This window comes from Nanorana parkeri, unplaced genomic scaffold (genome assembly GCF_000935625.1).
Source record: "Nanorana parkeri isolate BGI_ZX_2015 unplaced genomic scaffold, ASM93562v1 scaffold245, whole genome shotgun sequence".
NCBI lineage: Eukaryota > Metazoa > Chordata > Amphibia > Anura > Dicroglossidae > Nanorana > Nanorana parkeri.
In genome coordinates this window covers 963,107-985,830 of record NW_017306513.1, presented here as the reverse complement: position 1 = coordinate 985,830, position 22,724 = coordinate 963,107, and the positions used below count along the sequence as shown (strand labels likewise).

General features: G+C 39.4%; 1 protein-coding gene across 1 annotated transcript in view; it reads right to left on the bottom strand.

Annotated features, from left to right (window-relative positions):
• Nucleotides 1–22,724, bottom strand: part of TBX4 (T-box 4) — a 110,203-nt gene that overhangs the window by 65,739 nt on the left and 21,740 nt on the right. Inside the window, exon 3 of the mRNA XM_018556662.1 lies at nucleotides 10,399–10,493. Within this exon, the coding sequence (XP_018412164.1) occupies nucleotides 10,399–10,493 (95 nt within the window). The remainder of the gene's footprint in view (nucleotides 1–10,398; nucleotides 10,494–22,724) is intronic.

The window sequence follows — 22,724 nt, the reverse complement described above, 5'->3', positions numbered from 1 at the left end:
TGTCAAAAGTTAAAAAGAAACAAAGTGAACATTTACAGGGCTATTCACAAAAAGGTGAAGAGTTTGGAGAAGGCAGGAAAAGTGAACAATCTAGGCCAAAATAGCTGAATTGGAAAAATTCTCCAATTCAGCTCACTTTCCAGTTCAGCTATGATGTCCTAGATTGTTCACTTCTCCTGTCTTCTCCAAACTCTTCACCCTTTTGTGAATAGACCTGCTAATGTCACCTTTCTGCAACAAATTGTCGTTCGTAATTATCATTTAACTCATCTGAAATTAACAAAAATTTAGATTCATCCGAATCCGAATGGCGAAACAAATTGACTTTTAGACTTGAATCCCGAAAAACGAAATAACTAAACATACTAAACTAAACAAATGTTTTGCTGGCTTACATGTTTATACCTGATTGCCTTAGGGCAGGGGTGGCAAACTCAAATTCATCGGGGGCCGCATCAGCAGTATGGTTACCCTCAAAGGGCCATTTGTATGGGGGCGCATACGTGCAAAAAATAATCCAGTGACACTGTCACTGCTGTGCTGCCTGGCTGAGCTGACAGGTAAACTGTCAAGCGCCCGCACGGAGGGGCGCCTCGCCCCGGGCGATTATTAAAGAGTTTTTTTTTGTACAGCCCGCACACCCCTAAGGCCGGCCCTGGCTGTGCGGGCCACATTACAAGGTCCAGCGGGCCGGATTCGGCATGAGGGCCTTGTGTTTGCCACCCCTGCCTTAGGGGATCAGGAAGGATTTTTTTTTCCTGTTGGAGCACAGAGAATTGTACATTATAAGTGATTTTTGTCTTCGTCTAGTTCCACTGCAGGTTTCGCTTTTTATTAATGCAATTTTTTAATTGACTTATTTTTTGTCTTTTGGTGCAACTTAATGGACATGTCTTTTTTTAATCTGACTAACAATATAACAAGAGTTTGCCTTCTTCTCATGCTTAAATTCTTAAATGCTTAAATTCTGGCTGTCATACCCCTCCAATAGCTTCAATACTTTTGAATAGCTGTCCTTTAAAAAAGAAATCAGATCAGGTGTGCTGACTTCACTCTGGCTTAACTTGCTGCATACTTGGTCTGTGAATATTGAAGCAGTTGAAATAAGTGACTCGCCAGACCAGGAGTCCTTTTTTCCCTCCAATAGGTTTTTTTTTTTAGAGATTAGAAAGAAAAGATAAAATAGTAACCATTAGTGATGAGTGAACTGAGCAAAGTTTAGTTTTCTGGAGGTTCGAATGTATGGGAGCCAACATATTGTTAATTTTTTCGAGGGCAATTTTCAAGTTTTTAGTAAAATGAGGTCAGCCAGCATCCCCGACTGTTTTTTTTATATCCAGCTGTCAGTCAGGGAGTTATCATATGCAGCCAGAGTCCAGCAGTAGAGGATCGTTATTTCTTTGTTTCTTTTTTTCAAGTGGTCACCCTTAAAAATCCATACCACACCCCTATCTAGGGATCTTGTATTGAATTTGGGGGGACATCATTACAATAATATTGATCAAAATATAAAACCACAACAGCAATAATAAAATGAGCATAATATTTTCAAAGAATGCACAGATGCCATAGAAACATTAGTTTTATAGGAAAAGTACCAAAAATTAAAACTCCACACAGAAATAACTAAAGAAAAAGTAACAAGAGGAATTCATCTTTATGTTCCTTTACTAAATATTGAAACAGATAAAGAATTCAAATGTTCCAATGAACCATTTTATTTTGTGAAAATAAAATAGTTTTTATTTTCATGATTCTTAATATATGCTAATAAGACAATCATGTATGTTTTAGTACAGTCAGACCATAATATTACTTTCAGGACAATACATAGAACATGTTGGAGGCAGTTAGCTTAAGTAGCAGATGTGCCAAAGTAGGAGTAATCACAACTTTGATTGCAATTTTGTCATTTATGCACTGACACCTATACATATGTGTGTGCAATATGCCACCAATTAAACTTTCATATAGTTAATTTCTGGATTTTTCTTATAACAGTCAGTGTTGGCATCAAAATGTATTTCCTCCGCTGCCAAAGTCAGTGTGTGATGCATTAAATGTTTTGTTATGTGAACATATAAAATCTGTTAAAATGGCACAAGATTAAAAAAATAATATGCGGCACAACAATAAAGAAATAACAAGATCCATACATGTCATTTAAATTAGTTTTTTGTAGTAAATGTCACGGTATTGTACTTCATAAATAAATGTAATATGTCTGCCATTAAAGATAATAAATACTGTTGTATTTACAAATAACAGCTTGAACTGATGTGCCACACTCCTAATGATGGCACAAAAGTTTTTTTGGTAACTTAAATTGGGATATTGCGAATTCTTATAGTGTGATTTTATTTGTGTACCATAAACTATGCAGTTAGACTTTGCCAAATCGATGTACGTGAAAGCACATAAATCAATTATAAATAAAACATTTCAAAGGCCCTTCCATTTGGTCAAAATTAGGGTTGCACAGATACCAAGTACAGTACTCGGTACAAGTACGAGTACATGTACCGATACTTTTGAGCTCCAAGACTACACTAGAGAAAAATTCAAAAATTAGGAGGCGGCTATCATTTGTAAGGAGCACATGGAGCTCCTGGGATTTGTACATCTCTGTTTTAATGTACGATTTTGTTTTTATAAATATAAAGAAAGGGATGAACAGATACCAGTTTTGCGAGTACGAGTACTGGTACTTGCCGAGTACTTACAAGTACGAGTACTGATACATTTTTGTTTATTGTCATGTGACGGTTTTTCTAAAACAATACAGACTAATGATTTCAGGACAGTGGTGGAGTGCCAGAGCCAGGTCCCAGCTGCAACCGCTGCAACCCTGGTAGTTCTCATGAAAACGCCAAGTATCTGCACTGGTACTCGAAAAGTATCTGTGCATCCCTAGTCAAAATCTGTTATAGTTCCTTCAAATATTGTTAATTTTTTTTAATTTATGCTAGCAAGGGCTGTGAAGATCTGTCCATTGTGCAAACTGTTGGCAATGACTTAGAAAAAAGACTCATGGGGAAAGTCCAAAAATAAAGTTATGTAAAGGCCAAAGAAAATTAAATCCTAAGAATAGGAAACAGGCTTTAAGCGAATCAGTATACAGTTCAGCTTAAGTATTTCTCGACAATGCAAAGGTTCTGGTCGCTATAACATTCACCAATGCTAAACCATAGAATTAAAGCCATGGTATCTACAGTATATGGGACAGCAGCAGATGTACAGCATTATATGCTATCATAAAGGTGTGAGGTATAGTTTTATACTATATCCAACTGTGCCCCAGGATTCAAAGCCTAAAGCCTTTCCAGAACTTTAACAGGGCAAAATCTGTATGCCTGAATTAGATAGCACTCACAGAACCCAAAACATACTGATGGAATAACAATCCACCAAACTTTCCAATAGTTCCTAAATTCTAAGCCCAGCCATCCAATGTTATAAAGGACTCTGTGACCTGACCTTAAATGAGCAGGGCAATTACATTTTGACCTGGGTCACATGCCACATTATATATGGAAAAGCATCACTCTAGAGATCATTTTCAGTGAAAAATTCCAGCCTAACCTGCCCTATGTAACTCTGTTGTACTTGCTCCTGAACTGGTCCTCTGTGTGCTGTACTTAAGAATAAACAGAAACAGGAACCATACCGCACTCCTTACCAGAATTACCACTTGATGAGGAGGGGTGCTCGAAATTACTGCGGATGGCACCGCCACACATGAACAATAGAAAAATGTCACCAGCACACCATAAGTTGAAAAAGCAAAATATTTTATTGCCAATAGCTGTATCTCATTGGCAAGCGCTTTTGGAGCCTCGTATCTCATTGGCAAGCGCTTTCGGGGCCTCGCAGGGTCCCCTTCATCAGGCTTAGAGATTACCTCTAAGCCTGATGAAGGGGACCCTGCGAGGCCCCGAAAGCGCTTGCCAATGAGATACAGTTATTGGCAATAAAATATTTAGCTTTTTCAACTTATGACGTGGTAGTGAAATTTTTCTTTTGTACTTGAGAATAAGCCTTAGCTAAATCCAATTGTAAGGAACCCGCTTGAACCCACTATACATCAGGTATCCTGTGGTTGTTACTCACAGAGCTACATATATTCTCCCCAATTTATTTGCATGAATGCTGCCTTAAATAAACTATGGATTACACCCAATGTCACCTATGGGCTTTTCCAACAAGCCAAGAAGTCTTCGACTCAAGGTCATGCTTAGCAGGATTGTAATGGGGATCACCCTTTTGGCATACTACGGGCGGCTTTAATAGAGAAGAAACCAAGAAAAAAGAGAATGCCAAAATTAGCTTTCCTCATCATCCATTAAAACTTGTAGATGAAAAAGATGTGCTCCAGATATCATTTAACACAATTCTATGCTCCTGTTGTACTGTACATGTTGACCACAATGCACACCAAAGCTCCCCAGGCCTAGCAAATAATGGATACAAGCCTTAACACTTACTTCAGATGCCAGATGCTGAGAATTATCTCAGCAATCTGGAATTAGGCTGCAATAGTTGTGTCTTTCAACAACTCATTGCTGAAATTATTTTTGCAATTAATTGTAATATATATATTCCTAAAAGAATAACACTGCAAAGTCAGTCTACTATCTCACCTATAGTCAATAGCATTCAGTATATATTTTAAAGAGGGCAGGCTCAATTGGTATTGGCAGTGGCAAACCAGGAATGAGACATGTGCCTTGCACTTTTGTTCAGCAAGGCAGAAAGCACACATTGCATTAACGCAGGAGGGCTTTGTACAATAAGTCCATAGCATAAAACAAAACAAAACATCAGCTCGTCTGAGCCACTATGATGAAAAACTAAAGACTGTCCTTGATAAACAGGATGGCCCCTAATTTTTTCCCCAACACAAACAGACACCGCTGATAACTCTTTAGTGTTCTGTCAGCAGTCAGCCGTCAGCCTTTCCACCCAGCAGCAAGCTCTCACAGCAGAGATAGTGAAAGAAAGAGAGAGAGCTTCTAGCTTCAGTCCGCTCACATATAAAAAGACCTATGCACAGCTGAGACTAATTAGTGAGGTCTGACATGACAAGACATGGACCAAGGAATGGAGGCTTTATCCCACCCAAAGCTCTACAAAGCTTTCAGGATACAGACCAGAACTTATTATTTTTAAATTTTTGCATTAAGCATGTAAAGTTGACAAATTATGCTTCCATATCTATGCTTGGGTGTTCACAGTTTCCTTGTCTGTCTGACAGAGGGGACAAGGAGCATGTGGGCAGGAGAAAAAAACATTACTCTGAGCTCATCCATCTGCTGCTCATTAAAGTCAGACTCCAGGCAGATACAAAAGACACAGCTTAATGCAGCCCAATAATCATTAATATGTCATTAAATATATTTTAAAGGCAAGCAGTGTAAGTACCTGCTATTAGACTCTTGTAGTCCCTGTACAGCAGAGCTGGATTGTGAGAGGAAGAAGCATTACAACGAGCCAATCAGTTCATGTGCTCACAGGTAGCATTCTAATAGGCAGAGAAAGCAGGGGGACAGAGAGATGAGCTCATCACTGTGCTTCTTTTCCTTTGACTGCCCAGTCACTGTAATGCCGCCGACGGGGCGGCCTCTTGTTCGTCTGCCGCGGTCCTCTGCGTCCCACCGTGGAACGCGGAAGCCGCACGAACTCTGGGTTGTGACGCGGCGGCTGCGTTCCACGGTGGAACACGGAAGTCGTCCGGACCGATCAGCGGTCCCTCCTCACTTCCTGGCCCTATTTAAAGGCACTGATGAGGCAGCATGGCGTTCTGTGATTGTTGTCTGAACGCCTGCTGCCTCTCGAACCTGTATATGAGACTGCTACCAACCGGACCCTGCTCATCCCCCAGCTGCCATCTGGAAGACGGACCTGCTCAGTTCTGCTACTGGAGTCACCTGGGAGTCTCAGCCATCATTCAGCTACTGCAAATTGCAAGTACCCTATCTGTGAGAGAGCACCTCTCCTCTGCTGCCTGCAGGCTGATATGAACTGGGTATTAGACTTACTGAGTATCCGCTTTTAACCCAGCCCCAACCGCTGCATTCTAGTATTTCAATTGCCAAACCACAGTCTATGACGCAATAGTACTGTGTTGAATTGTGTTGTTTTTTCCTTTGATCACGTGATGGTAGAATCTCAAACTCACCGTTGAGATTGTGAGTGACGCCTGAGATTCGTATCTGATTGATCCTATTACTCCGCAGTTGTGATCCTACTATTGTAAATACTGCAGACGTGACAGAATCACAGAATCCGATAAAGATGGATCCAGCGGAACTCGCTAGACATATGGTTACTTTATCCCAGAGAGTCGAGACCCTATCCACCTCTATGCAGGACCTGCAGGTAGAGAACCAAAGATTGCGTACTTTGGTTAACCAAAACGCAGGAGCTGCACCTCCTAGAGAGGGACCTGAACCCAAGGTCTGTGCCCCCCCGAACCTTTTTCCGGGGATAGGAAAACTTTTCGCCAATTCATGAGTTCATGATAGAGGCGCATATAACTTGATCAGGATGCGGGAAGGGGATGAGTGGAAGACAGCATTCAGAACCAGATACGGGCTGTTCGAGTACATGGTAATGCCTTTCGGACTGTGCAATGCCCCGGCGACGTTCCAGCATTTCGTTAACGATATTTTTCGAGATCTGCTGGACGTCTGCATGGTGATTTATTTGGACGACATTCTGGTGTACTCAGACAGCCCTACCGAACACAGGAGGCACCTGAGATGGGTGTTGTCCCGTCTTCGGGCCCACTCCCTTGTGGTTGTCTACGAGAAATCTCCGCCTTAACGTGCCCGCTAGAAAACTGGGTCGACTGTACATCGGCCCATTTCCCATAGAGAAAGTCCTGAATCAAAATGCGGTACGCCTGTCTGTGTTGAATTGTGTTGTTTTTTCCTTTGATCACGTGATGGTAGAATCTCAAACTCACCGTTGAGATTGTGAGTGACGCCTGAGATTCGTATCTGATTGATCCTATTACTCCGCAGTTGTGATCCTACTATTGTAAATACTGCAGACGTGACAGTCACAGGCGTGGGGTGGGTCCAGGATGACTTGGGCTCAGAGGAAATGGATTGAATGATATTGGCATCAGACTGAGGACATCTAGTGCCAGAATAAAAGGTACTACGAGGGAAATCTCTAAACTGAAGCTGAATATTACAGCAACAGGTGGTTTTGTTTAGTTTATCTTTTATTGGGTTATTGATTTTTATCTTGTTATTTTTGGAGTTCTTCTTTTCTTGCCTAATTACAGGCTGGGTCAGGAAAGTGACCTAGCTGTATTACTTAAAAGTATTATAGAAAAGCCATGTCACACTGCCTGTGCTGTCTGCCAGGGCTGTGTACCCTTGGGTAGGCAAAGCAGCCCCCCATATATCTACTTCATCTGTGGATTCCGATGCCTCTCTGGAGTTCAACTGTAAATAAAAACAGCGACAATTAAAGGCCATGTCCAGGCAAACAGAAAGTACCCTTTCAGTGGGGCTACACCTCTGTACTACAAGAGTTAAGCTCTCATTTTTGTCTTGAGTCTGGAGTAAGCAGATTTACTTACTTGAACCGCTTAGGGTATGGTTGGGATTAGGTACCAGACTTGCAAGGAATAATGATCTGGCACAAACCCTTCCTGCACCATTATTGTTATAGTTCCCATCCCTTCAGTGCAGTGCCTGCAGGTTTACCACAATGGTTACGTATTTTGCAGTACACATAACCATGAATATTAAGGATGTGGTGAGAGTGACTAAAGACATCAGAAAATCCTCCAACCTAATTAGTGCATATCTCAGTAGAGCCTTCTTAGAGTAGAAAGTATTCATATGTTTTGTTCCATCACATATCCTAAGATAAGAGGATTATTCCTCATTTCAGGAAAGTGGGTGGGGCCATGCAAATCATTCCTTTTCTCCTCAATGGCCAAATGGAGTAGAGCTTTTGATCCAGCAAGCAAGGTAATGGTTAAACATGCTTACTGGGTCCCAATCTCTCCTCCATAGAAGCCATGGTTTCCATAGTGTGCATTTATGATAGCCAAAATGTCCAAAACATCTGTATACAGTTTGGAATAAATGGCTGTATAATATTAAGCTTTATCTGTACTATAAACCATTCTGGATGTACACTTAAAATTAGGAATAATTATTTTAATTTAGGGATATGTGATAGAATTAGAATGTGAATCTACAAAGGCTCCACTATGGCACACAGTACACTTAAAAAAAAGGCTAAGTCCCATCACCTCCTTCTCATTGCGCCTCTGGGACACTCATAAACGTACCGCTGGCCTACTCTCTCCACACCTACCTATGCTTTCTTTCCTCCGTAATCCCGACTTCCCACCTGCACAGTCTAGCCCCTCATGCTTCGCCATTTGGGTGGACAAGGGCCTCACGCACCTCTGGAAATTCCAGACGAAGTCAGGAGTGAAACCCTTCCCGTATTTACAGGAACACTACGCCCTTCCGCCCAAAGAGATTTTTCGATACTTACAAATCAAGAGCTTCATTCAACAAAGCACACGAAATTGCCCCTCAACGGACACCTTAAGCACCTTCGAAAAAATATGCCGTGATAATCCCCATGCTCCAGGCACAATCTCTACCATCTACTTGTCCCTCTTACTACAGAAAAGCCCTACTCCCCCTTCATATACCAAACAGTGGGAACGGGACCTGGGATTTCCTATTGAAGAAGTCATGTGGCACAATATCTGGGTGAACACAAAGTCTAGCTCTAGATGCTCTAGCATGCTAGAGATCAATTATAAGGTTATAATGCGCTGGTACCTTGTGCCAACAAGGGTTGCCAAGTTCAAACCTACTGCCACGCCGCTCTGCTTCCGGGGATGTCCTGAACGGGGCACATTCCTTCACACATGGTGGCAGTGCCCGACGGTCTCTAACTTCTGGGACAGAATCTTTTCACTACTCTCATCAATACTGCAAAGGCCCGTCCCCAAAGACCCCACACTCGCGTTACTAAACTACAAACCCGAGGGCCTTTCCAGAACAGCATTCAAACTATCCCTCCACGTTCTATCGGCTGCGAAAAGAGAAATAGCGCAATCATGGTTAACAAACAAACTAAGTGTCTCCAAGGTGAAAAGGCATGTCAATTGGATAATGTCCCACGAGAAACGGACGGCCCAAATCGAACTCACCATGAATAAATTCGAGAAAATTTGGTCATGTTGGTCAGAAACAAATGCACCGTCTGATACCCACCGCCAACTGCTCCTCATATGATGGGACAAGCACATTAACCACCTGAGAGGTGAATGTACTCTAGGGATCCACCTGACTCCCCCCCTCCTCAACTCACTCTCTTCTTTCTCCTCCCTTCTTTTCTCCCCCTTCCCTCTCCCTATCTCCCCCACCCCCTATCTTTCATAGCATTCTGTCGCATCGATAGTGGGACGCACTGCAGCCCACCCTGAGAGCGGGACCCCCTTGGTCGTGCTCATGGGAAGCCTCTTCCTTCCCTAGAAGGAAGCCAGACCCTGAGAGCTTCGCATTCGCCCACCCGGTCTGTCATTTTAATATCTACCTCACAGGTAACACCCATGGGTCCCCATTTCTGGCCTATTTATCCTGCCTTTTTAGAATGTTTTGATTGGCACTTAATACAGTCTAAGAAAATTAGTAATAACCCTATACTATTATGCTCTATGTTATAGGTAATCCTGTACAAAGTATAGTATTATTTGACTGTCAACCTTATGTTTTTCAATAAAAAAAATTATTTGATAAAAATAGTCAGGGAGAGGGTGAAAAGGAAATAGGAAGGGGAGACAGGGAGTGTCTAACTAATGGCTGTACCAAAATACATAAAAAATGATTTCGCTGCTGAAAAAAAAAAAAAAAAAGGCTAAGTGTATGCGTTCATAGGAGAGAGGCACTTAGAACTTTTCTTGTGTTTAATTTGCCAATCTGCCTTTAAAAAAAAATTCTGAGGTTAAAATTGATGAGGTTAAAAGTGAAGCAAGGATGAAGATGGCAGCCTAAAGCTCCAACTTAAAAAAAATAGTCAGCTGTATGCCCATAATCCTATCCCGATTTGGTTTAATAGATACTTGCCCTTAAAAATGTCTTTGGTGGACATGTAATAAAACTGGATACAACTTTGCAATGATGTTTATAGTATTTGTCCTGTAAATGTAGATCTATAGCATTGTAAATAATCTTGCAATCAGTTTCTACAAAGAAATATTACACACAGTTATAGTGATGCTGTACTTTTTGGACCTTTCTTGACTCCTGAATGAAGGCCCATCAAATGACAGCTACACATTTATAGAGCAGGCTGAATAAGGTAATACTGTAAAATCCCAGCAAATAATGAGTTAGATTTGTTACAAACCTGCCAGCTTTGGTTATAATCATTTCAGTTCCTGCTTCATGAAACTTCTTCCACAGTTCCTTCTCATGAAGGTATACTTTGATATTTTCTATTGTCTGCAAGTTGAAAATGGACAATGGATGTTAGAAATGCTAATAGTTTTCAGTGCCGTAGAAAGAATATACATTGTCAGTTGTAGCACACCAAAAGAAGGGGAGTTTTAATCTTACGGCCCTGTCACACCCATGTGCATGCAATATGTGCTTATGAGTACTGCAATTCTTTTTTTTTCATGCACTAGCACACATTTATACATACTTTCAAAGTATACATTTTGTTTATATGAGGTGGAAGAGATAGAACAGAGGTTTTCAGTCTGAGCTTCAGCATGGGCTGATATCCATAGACGACTTGCTCACCATGCTTGCACCATAGTGCATTGTGGTGCATCATGTTACAAATTGTGTGGCGCATATACGATTTTTGGGATGTTTTATTGTGCTGGTCTCAACACAAAACAAAACACAAAAAGATCCCCAGCACACCTGCCAGCTAGCCTGCAACAAAACAAATAGCCCTGTCTAACAGTATGCGTTAAAAGCAGAGGTTTTAGTTGCACAAACACTTGGCCAAAAATATGTGGAAGCCACACTGCCAACGTCAAGGCACCTCTGCAAAGTGTGATCCTAACTCTATTAGTATGACTCTCCAAGGGGGAGCATATTAATACAGTCGATAAATTAGATGCAGGTGTACCTGGAGGCTACCCACTCCTCTTCAGAAGGTGCAGGGACACACCTGAGGCCCAGCAATAAAAAATGTGCGCCAAATGGCCAAATGTTTGTGCAACTAAAACCTCTGCTTTTAACGCATACTGTTAGATAGGGCTATTTGTTTTGTTGCAGGCTAGCTAGCAGTGTTTTGTATTGTTGTCAGCCTTCCCATGTGCACCCTGCTACATAGGCTGGTTATAAATTTTATGCAGTTACCATCTTTTTCCTGGTCTCAACACAATGCCTTAAAACAATGCACATGAATACCTGACATAACATACGTTAATGCACATGCATTAGCGCACAACAAGAATGTAAATGGGCTTAAAGTGTATGTAAAGATATTTGTTTATGTTTTGAATAGAATATGGGAGGGTTAGACATTATGTCATGTTTTTATTGACGTGTCCCCACTGAAGAGGTTCACCCCTCTCTTTATCCTGGTGACCCTTCTCACCAAGACAGAAAGTGAGGGGAATCTGAGTTGTCATAAGAGCAAGAGGTAAAGGAAAATCCTGTAATGGGGATCCCTGTTCCTATGACAACTCCCTAAAATGGGAATTCAGTTCCCCCCACCCCCCCAAAAAAAACACCTGATAGGGTTTTCTAGAGGCCTAACTAGAAACTTCAGGGCCCCGGTGCAAGAAACCACGATAAGCCCCGCCACCGACCATAAAAATCATACAAAATTTCATTACATACAATTTAAGGGCCCATTTACATTCTTGTGGTGCGATAATGCATGCCTGTTAACCTGCACTATGTCAGGTATTTCCCCCCCCCCCCCCCACCCCTCCTTAAAAAAAAAAGCATGATTTTTATACTTTTTTTTCAATAAGTAATTGTTATAAATGTCTGCTGTTACAGGCAAAACTAAGCCTATTGTTACCAAAATGTGTCATGCAATTACTGTAAAGCATGGTTCTATCACTGGCAGAATTACCAGGGTCGCATCGGTCCAATGTGTATATTTAGGAATCCTAAATATAGTGCTTGCACATTAACCCTTCTACTGCCAAGGTTTTTTTTGCGTTTTTTTCCCCACACATGTTATAATCCACATTTTAGGCCTACAAATTACTTAAAACCCCCAAAACATTATACATTTTCTGAAAGCAAAGACCCTGTAGAATAAAATGATGGCAGTTATAAATGTTTACACGATAAGAGCGCAACTTATTATCAAACCCAACATTTTAGTAAAAAATACACAAGCTAATTTTTGTGCCCAGAAAGATAATACCATATTTTAATAAAAATATAAAAGATGAGGTTACAATGAGTAAATAGACACCCAACATGCTCAGGTTACAAAATTTAAAGCAAACGTAAAACTATGACAAAATACAGTACCCCAAATTTTCCATAGGCGATGCTTTAACATCACGTACAGCTCATCAGTTTAGAGAGTTAGAGATATCCATGATTATTGGCTCTGGAATTATTGCTCTCACTCTGGCGCGCACAGCGACACCTAACATGTTTAACACGATCGTCGTTTTCATATGTAGGTGCACCCGATGCATACGTGATTATGCGCACGATTGCTATTTTTTTAACTTTTTTTTTTAACTTAACTTATTTGCTATTACATAAGGGGGCCCTAAGTGACATCACTTTGAAGGTGACAGGTTCTCTTTAAGGTGATATTAGGGGTCAATTAGACTCCTGGGGGTTGATTTACTAACCTTATAAACACACCACGAACGTGTATACACCTCTGCAGTGTGTTCCCTCCCAGCGTGATCTATGGGTGGAATCTAAACACCTTTGTAGTGTGTACACACCCAGCAGGTGTGTTGTGCAAAGCCATGAAGGAATTCCAAGGTGATGTTGGGTAAATTAGCTCTATGTTGTGTTGCTTGCGTTGATGAATGCAAGGAATGTAAATGCATGAGCTAACCATTTTTGTCTAAACTGTGAAGCAGCATTATATATGCATCATGTGCATGATTTTTCCATATATGGCATTAGTGGAAATATGCTTTTAGAGACTTTTTGGTTGATAAATACGTTTTGCTGTGTGAAAATCACACACACCTGGTGTGTGTGTGTGTTTAGGTTAGTAAATCACCCCCCTAGTGTCACCTTTCCACTCCAAAGAAGCTATTGGAGCACAGACTGTTGCAAATTGCCAACATTTAAAAAAAAAATATTTATACAGTTCCGTATTCCTGCACAGCCTCACCACCATCATGCAATTAATAATATCCAATTGTAACATTTCACATATCTCAATGTATGTAGGGGAGGCAGGAAATTAATTTCATGAATGCGTTCACATTTTCAGTGACAGGGTGGACATCTATGGTGTACAAATATAAACCATTAACAATCACAACATATTTCTGACTTATGTGAACATTCTCGCAAGATTTCCTAATTGAATAAAACAATCAATAGGCTACAGTATATGTGACGCATACCATAGATGTGCACATGAAAAGTGTTGGACTACATACATTGAGATGTGAAATGTAACAATATATAACAATATATATAGAGTATTAATTACATGATGGGGGTGAGGCTGTTAATAATTTGTGTATGCCCTAAAAGTCCCAAATACATTGTGAAAATTGATATGAAACTTTTGTGACAGGTTTAGCATTCACCACACTTTTTTAATAAAAATATGACATACAACATGATTGCCTGGATTCCTTTATTGAGTGATTCTCCATAGATTAGACATATCTGGATGCACATATTTAAGAAAATAAAAGCACAATCATTCAGTGACTCTCCTGATTCAGTCTTACTTGATTCTGTGCACTACATACATATTGAATTCTCCCAGATATTGCAATTCCTGCTTGTGTAATTGGCTCACTGCTTTTGCCAGAGCCACAGGTCAAATTTCCAACATTCTGTGCAGCAGGAGTTTCCCTTTTTTGGGGGGTGAGAAACTCTCCAAGGTTCATCCTACCCGTAAGGGATGCAGCTTTTCTTATTACAATGCTGAGATTGCTCAGGTTAGTATAAATAAGACAGAGAGAGGTAAAATAAACAAAAAAATGGGTTGTTGACATCATTACAATGCATAGTTCGCCTGAAGGGGAATGGCGTTTTTTGTCGTCTAATGGAATCACTTTAAAGGGCATCTTTCAATAAACATAGACTCCATCTTGTAGGCTACATCTTGTGCACTGCATTTACAGTATATCTTTGCATTGGGGCTTGGGCTGCATTTCTTTTTTATGTGCATGATTGCTGTCAGTATTTGTACCTATGTTTCTCCATTACATTCTTTTATTGACAAAATGTGAATACATATAACAAGGAAGATGCAAGAATGTTGTTCCACTGGGTGACACATTTTACATTAGCTGCCTTTCAGTACAATGTTAGAATGATAAATCGAAAATTGAATTTGTTTTTTAGTTCATGTGCACATACAAAATAATATTTATATTGTCTCTCTATAACTGCCTAAAATTAAAGTTGTGTAGTGTTTCCAGGAAAATAATTCATTTTGGAAAATGTAAAATTAATTTAATCTGCAGGCTGCAGATGACATGGCTGGTTACCAATACTGTAGTGATTTTATGGGCAGATGTATAGCCTCTTAAACATCTCAAGCCTTGTAAATAATTGTTCGAAGATGGGCAGATGTCATGTCTAGCCACCCTAAAATGATTATCTGCATTAACATTCAGTACAAAGAGACTCCCATTTACGCAATTTCTGATATACATTGAATACTGCTATGTCATTAGAGACAATATACACCCTGAGTAGCCGGTCACATTTGAATAATCAGCATTCAGTACACATTTTTACCCATTACAATAGATTGTAGAGGTATGGAGTATGATCTATAGAGACTTATCATTGAAGTATCTAAAGCCAAAAATTTTCCTTTTAGTTTTGGATAGATTAAAGGGTTAAAACTGCTGTCAAGTTTTCTTTGTGCTATCTGTGCCCCATAATAGGGATTTACCTTCACTTGCACAATAATATAACAAAAACTAAATTAGCTCACTGTAAACTCCTGCAGTAGCATCTAGCAAGCAAATGTCTTATGCAGGCTAAACTGGAGGATATGAAATTGATGATTTAAAAATGATTTTTCCTCAAAGCGTTGCAGATCATGGTTACCTGAACAGAAGCCGACCGTATTTGTCTGTTTTGTGGTTTCTGAGATCAGGTCCTGAGGCACTTATAGTTTGAGCCATTAAGTGTTTATAAAGAAAAGCTAATATTAAGTTTCCAAGGTAGGAGTAATAAACATGATTCCTTATATATGGTGTTGAGCTATATCTTCAAAATGTAATATTTTAGGGCTTTCTTATGTCAGACATACAAAGTAAAAACCACATCTGCTGCTAAGAACAATGAGGTATAAGTGGTCCTATGTGCACAAACTTGAGCCATATTTGTGTACAAGTGTAAGTTGCTGAACTGTTGCCTGCAATTTTAAACAAAGCCTATAATGCATATACTGTATATAACAGACAAAGGTATGATTCTCAGCATATATGGTGCATAGTCTTATAAATAAAGAAACACCTGTTCACAAGTGGATATGAAAGACATTAAATATGTAGAAATAGTATACCTGGAAAACAACTGTAATATAATGAATATCTATAAATTATGAGATGTAAATTGTATAAAGTTATACCTTGAGTTAATTCAAACACCAATCTATATTCATATTATAAGCCATATCAAATGGCAATTGTATGGATTTACTAACATTTATTGTATGGCTTTACTAACATCTAATCCTTTGTAAATTGTCAGGTTGTTGAGAAACCATTGCATTTTGCAAATGTTACCACAATTGGGGGTTTGATGTTGGGATTTGGGAGTGTTTTTTAGGAACAATTCACTGGGTACAGTCATTAGATGGAAGACATTAAATACACATAAAAGGGGACTTGTTTAAAGTAGAACTGAAGCCATTTTTTTTTTCATTTTGGATAGAGTAGGAAGGGTTATAACCCCTAACAGTTTTCCCGTCATTTGTGTCTCAGTGGTGAGATTTTCCTTCACTTTCTGTCTGATAGCCACAACAGGAAGTGAGGAAATTCCCTGGTGGTCAGCAGGATCACCAGAACTAGTGTCCCCATTGGAAGATTTCCCTTCTATTCCTGTTCTGAGGACAACTAAAAAGTTGGAATTTCCTTCCACTTTCACGGAAGTGATAACGGTCACCAGGACAAATGGGGGGGGGACAAGACAAACAGGGACAGGGACACAAACAACAAAAAAGTTGACCACTTCGAGGTCAAGGGTTCTCATCCTTATCAGTTTACCTACTTAGTAAATCACAGATGCCAAAATACAGCAAGCCAAGAAGTGTCTGCACTTCAATAACATTTGTTCTTGGTAATTAAATCACTAAGTAGTGAAGAATGGTTAAGGATAACAGACCTGCACCTTCAGAAACAAGTTAGAAATGGCAGCTTTCTGCCCTGAGACATTTCTTATAATGGAGAAAGTTATCACTAAAAAATATAGATTGATCTTTCTTATTTACATTTATTAAACTTCCAAAGTGGTTGTAATTGTGCATTAACATTGTATAATGGTACAAATTCAAACCCAAGCACACCGGTGCTGTTTAACAATTTGGCACATACCTTCAAAAACAAAAGTCAATACCCTTTAGAACAGTTTTTAAGCAAAGAAGAACAACAAATATGGAAAACATAAGTTAAAACTACTAGGGAACTACTGAAAGAAATAAAAAGAGATGGGAGGTGGGGATTAGGAACTGGAAGGTGGGAAAGAAGAAAATAAAAAAACAGTGGCTGAGGGGGTCGATAGGGAAAGCAGGGGAAAGGAAAATAGATTTAGATTTTTTAGATTAAATCATTTAAATATTTTTCTAAATGGATAAGATTTTGCTGCTTTGAAAATAAATCAGTTTTCAAGCTAGTATAGAGTACTAAAACAGTGACCTCCATTTACCTCATATCATAGAGATATTTGCACATATTTTTTTCTTACCATTTGGAATAAAACCATCATTTTATGGAAAACTTTTCTGGTCATTATGACCAAGTTGGGTATTATAAATATATTTTCTCATAAAACTAAGGATCTCTCTCAATCACATGTACATAAGTTCCGTCCAAAAATACTGTTATAAAGCAAATAATTTACTATCATTGCCACAGGTGACTGTATTTAAACTTTTTTTCCATTTCCCTAACAATTTCTACTTTCCAAACGGCAACAAATGTTTTCAAACTACAATCTTTTCAAGCTCACTGTCTTTCTATAAACTGATTTCCAGTGATGACGCATGCCATGAAAATTGTGCATATGACACAAGAAACACACATCAAACACAGCAATAAATAAGCAATCAAATAGATATATAGTTTTTGTTTATTAATGGATCTCATTAATTATTGGACCTGCCTCTTGGTAATGATCAAAAGTTGTAAATAGATAGTCTGCGCTTCTGGAGGGAGGTAGTATAGAAGGAATAGTTAAGTGAATAATTAAATAATTAAAAATAGTGAATAAATCTGTTAAACCCAGAGCAGCTCCGAAATGGGGATTAAAGAAATCCCTACAGTAATCAATAAAAATACAAAGCGCTAAAGGTATTAGATAATGTGTATAAAAGGTGGAAGATAGGTTTTCAGGCGGGTCGCCTGGAGCCTATTAATATGTATTAGATGTGATTAATGAACCAATACAAAAGTGCTGTAATAAGGATAAAACATAAAAACCAATCAAATTGTCCAATGAAGTCATATAAAAATCTTGTGAAACATCAAAAAGTGTTCCCTATGGAGAAAGTTCGGTGAACGAAGAGAACCTTCATAGCGTAGTATGTAAAACCATAAACTTTTATTCCAATACGGCTCACAAGGCAAAAAATTCCGGCCGGCTAGAGCAGCTCAGGAACAAACATAAAAGTCTCGTGTCAAACAAACTAGCATCTGCCCTCCTTGACGCGTTTCGTCAGGTGACTTCCTCAAAAAGAAGGTATATTACGGTATTCCTCAAAAATAAGGTATAATTAAAATCAGTTTATATTACGGTGTCATATTAAAATAAAGCAGTCTTTATTTTAATATGACACCGTAATATAATGATTTTTAATGACCTTTGTATGATTGTTCCATGTCTTCTGATATTAATTGATATGTTTTCTATGATATTGATTGATCGTCTGTTCTATGTAGAAGTCTTAACTTTTAATGATGTCTCTGTGTAAGACTTTTTTCTCCGCTGCTTGATAATTGGTTCTCTTCTAATTGGGACCAATTAGCGGAATGGTTTTTATATCACTCAACCCGTGTCTCTTGCATCTACCTTCTTTTTGAGGAAGTCACCTGACGAAACGCGTCAAGGAGGGCAGATGCTAGTTTGTTTGACACGAGATTTTTATGTTTGTTCCTGAGCTGCTCTAGCCGGCCGGAATTTTTTGCCTTGTGAGCCGTATTGGAATAAAAGTTTATGGTTTTACATACTACGCTATGAAGGTTCTCTTCTTTGTTCGTCTCTAAAACCCTGTGGGACCACGACAAAGCACTTTACCAACACCGCGTCTAAAAGGATCGATCTCCTCATCCCTGAGATACAGCCAGCGATATAGGGGAGAAAGCCAAGTGTTCGTCTGCCGGGACCCGTAGAGAACACGTTTGCGCTCAAGTCCAACTACGCTATTACTCACTAAGAGCTCTTTTGACCAACTTCTATTTGGTGAGTACCCACCCGAGAGGGGCAGTTCGGCTCACCTGTAAATACACTGCTATCTTTGTTTGCACACGGTGTTCACCGTTCACCGAACTTTCTCCATAGGGAACACTTTTTGATGTTTCACAAGATTTTTATATAACTTCATTGCACAATTTGATTGGTTTTTATGTTTTATCCTTATTACAGCACTTTTGTATTGGTTCATTAGATTAATCACATCTAATACATATTAATAGGCTCCAGGACGACCCGCCTGAAAACCTATCTTCCACCTTTTATACACATTATCTAATACCTTTAGCGCTTTGTATTTTTATTGATTAATGATCAAAAGTTAGCTAAGGGAGCCCATAGATGTGGAAAGGTGGTTGAGTATATTTGTCTGCCCTCTGGCATTTGTGAGACCCACGTGCTCCATAAATAGTAATATTCTGCTCAAACAAATGTTCCTGTTTATGTCACGGGAGGGAAGAAGAGCAGTGCTGGCAGATGATGCTGGTGCTTTTTCACTCAAGTGGGGCAATAGCAATCAGGGCAGCTTTTTAATCTTTCTGGTTGACTGTTACCAAAGATAGCAGCTAATTGAGTTATGAACCTCCTATTAAAATGTGATTTTCATCTTGTGTCTATGGGTAGCTTTAGAATGCATAAAAGATAGAAATTAGAAAAAAAAAAAAAATATATATATATACAGGTGAAACTCGAATAATTAGAATATTGTGCAAAAGTAATGGCAGTAAGTGCTGCAAAAGGGGCCCAAACCAAGTACTGAGTACATATGCATGCTTGTACTTTTCAGAGGTCCGATATTGTTCTATGTACAATCCTTGTTTTATTGATTGCATGTAATAATCTACTTTTTTGAGGTTGTGGATTTGGGGTTCTTGGGGTTTTCATGAGCTGTAAGCCATAATCATCACAATTATGACAAATCACGGCTTGAATTATCTTGCTTTGCATGTAATGAGTCTATCTCATATATTAGTTTCACCTTTTAAGTTGCATTAGTGAAATAAATGAACTTTGCACGATATTCTAATTATTCGAGTTTCACCTGTATATATATATAGACATTATATCAAAACTGGATCACAGCATAAATAAACATTAGGAATGATTCCTTGATTTATTTCCAGAGAATAAAGAATAAAACTTGACTGATAACCATAGGCAACTCCACTTTTATCAAATTCGTGTTTTCCCTATTTTTTTTATGTTTTTTTACAATCAACGCCCTGTCATGTTGAGTGGCGAACAGATTAGATGTTAGCCGCATATCTCTGCTTGCTTGGTAAACTGGTAAAGGGGTATTTAAAGGTCAGCATTTGTGGGTGGGAGATCCATACTTGGGTGGATCCATTGACATGCTAATATCAAAGCCTTTGCTTTGATGATTCATCTTCCTTATGAAATAAACTCTTAGACATTTGCTCAACTCTGGTAATGTTAACTTTTAAAAAAAAATCGTATATTTTGTATACTTTGAATACATTCATAGTCTACAAAAATATATATATATATATATATTTTTTGTTAATGGCCATGCAAGCAACTTGGGGACTGATTTACTGAAAGTACACTCAACAGGCTATGGTTCAAAAATGATAGTTTATGGAAATGTGTGCACTTTTGTAATATGTCAAACTGCAATACCTGGAATCTTGATGTCTGCAAAAGAAAAACGTGCAGGCTGTGCCCAATCTATACAGAAAAAAAGCAAAACCTAGGGTTAAAGGGAAGCAGCTACAACCAGCATCAGCATGTAGATGGGAAGCAGTAGCAAATGGCCTGCTGTTCCCACTATTTTTCAAACTTCAAAGTGGCTCATTACTTTAAATCAATTGTATGAGATTAACTGCTCGACTCTCGTGTCATCTCCAGCTTCTGATGAAGCATTCTATTCAGTGTCTGCTGGTGGTTAGGGTGATGATAAATCTAAGTGATGGTGAGGATGTAAAAAGCACATTAGGAGGATAATGACACATTGGAGGAGGGGTGTAAAAGAGGGTGCAACATCTTCCCCTCTCTCCTGTTTGATTCCTTTTTCCATGGGATTGACCTTTTTGATTAGCCTCTGTTCTGTACTGTTAGCTTTTTGTTTGCGTTATTGCTGTTAGCTGAATACCAACTTTATTTTCAAAGCTATTGCCACCAACACCACCAGTAGCTGCTACTATGCTCGTAATGCCACTTTATAAATTTCATGCACTTTGCCATTCTATAAACTTACAGTAGATCATACTAAGCCAGCTAAGGGGTTTGTTGCAAAAGGCCATGCTATGCTCTGGACTTCTGAACTGTTCTCTTCAAATGCACCAAAAATTGCAGGTAGATTTAGGAAAAAGGATATTTCCCAATAGAAACCAATCAAATACCTGTTATCGTTAACACCAGGCAGCTGAAAGCTGGTTTCTTGTGGTTAATGCCACCACATTTCTTTACTATACACACCAATTTCTATCCGCAAGTCAAAGCAGGCTTAATGCAACCTGATGAAAAAACATGGGTCACTGAAATAAATCAGATTGGGGTCCTACTGCTCTAGGTAATCCAAGCCAATTGTAAAAGAAAAAGTAAATTCTATAGCCAAGTATGAGCTGACAAAATAGTGTCGGTTCAGTAACACCACTTACAGCTTTAAGGCATCTGCCGTGTCTATAATTTAAAGAACTTTTGTAACCCTCGAAATTGCTCACCCCTAGTCTTCAGTAAGATGTGCACCTTAGTATACAAACCTAATTTGCCAGTATGCATAGTAACATTGAGATCTACCCTTTACTATATATACCTCAAACACAGGGTCACAGCTTACCAACCTTTAGATGTGGTGGTTGCATTAGTTTTCTTTTTTCAGGATATTTTTCTCCTTTATTTTCACCTGATGATCCTGCCAGTAACACACTTCCTGTCCTAGGGTGGCAACACTTACTCACAGGGCCATCCCTAGAATGAGGTAGTCTGAGGCGGTTCCTTTCTGGCCAGAGCATCCCAGGTTGCTAGGAGCTTTTAGAAACCTGTGACGCTCTGCCTGGCATCCTGCCCAGCTCACTGATATCACTGGTTGCCAGGAGCTGAGCGGGACACTCTGGCAATGACCGCAAGCACCCTGCCCCCCTACCCCCAGCCTTAGGCAGCTAAAAGTGTAGGGACGGTGCTGCTAACTCACCATAGTATTTCTATGGAAGAGCAGAGTTGTCACCCTAGGACAGGACTATAAACACTTTCCCTTCTCCACAATATAGAGAGGTGGGGTTTTGTAGCAATCAGACATAACGGGGAACAGGGCTAACTAATACTAAGGGAGCATAGGCAGAGAGCACAGGAAAATATTATCTCATAAGATATGTAACAGGGTAAACAGGTATTTATTATTGGGAATACGCTTTACATGGTATATATTCCGCAGCCCAAAAAGGACCATATAAGATACATTCATTTTCAGGGTTTACATACACTTTAAACTGCCCACATGTGTTGCAATATGCGTTTACAATCTAGCAAGATTAGATTGAATGGATTATAAATAAGATATCTTAAAATGACATTGTACAAAAATGTATGAAAGTGATGCTTGTAGAGTATGTGTACACTTAAGCTCATTACACGTTATAATCAACGCATACTGATAGGTTTCTCAGCAGATCCCTTCATTCATCCAGGGATGTGGGGATGAGTTCCTTGTTTTCATCACTATGGGGTCTATTCACAAAGCTGCCGAAGGATCTAGCCGTAGCTTCGGCCGATCCTTCGACTAGCTTCGGTTACGGGAGTCCATCGGTCAATTCGAACCGAGAGCCTGCTGTATGGGCTATTTACAATAGCCCGTACAGCTCCCGATCATGGCCGAGCGGCTCGGCCGAGCCGAACGCATATGCATCGGCTCGGCTGAGCCGTGCTGAAAGC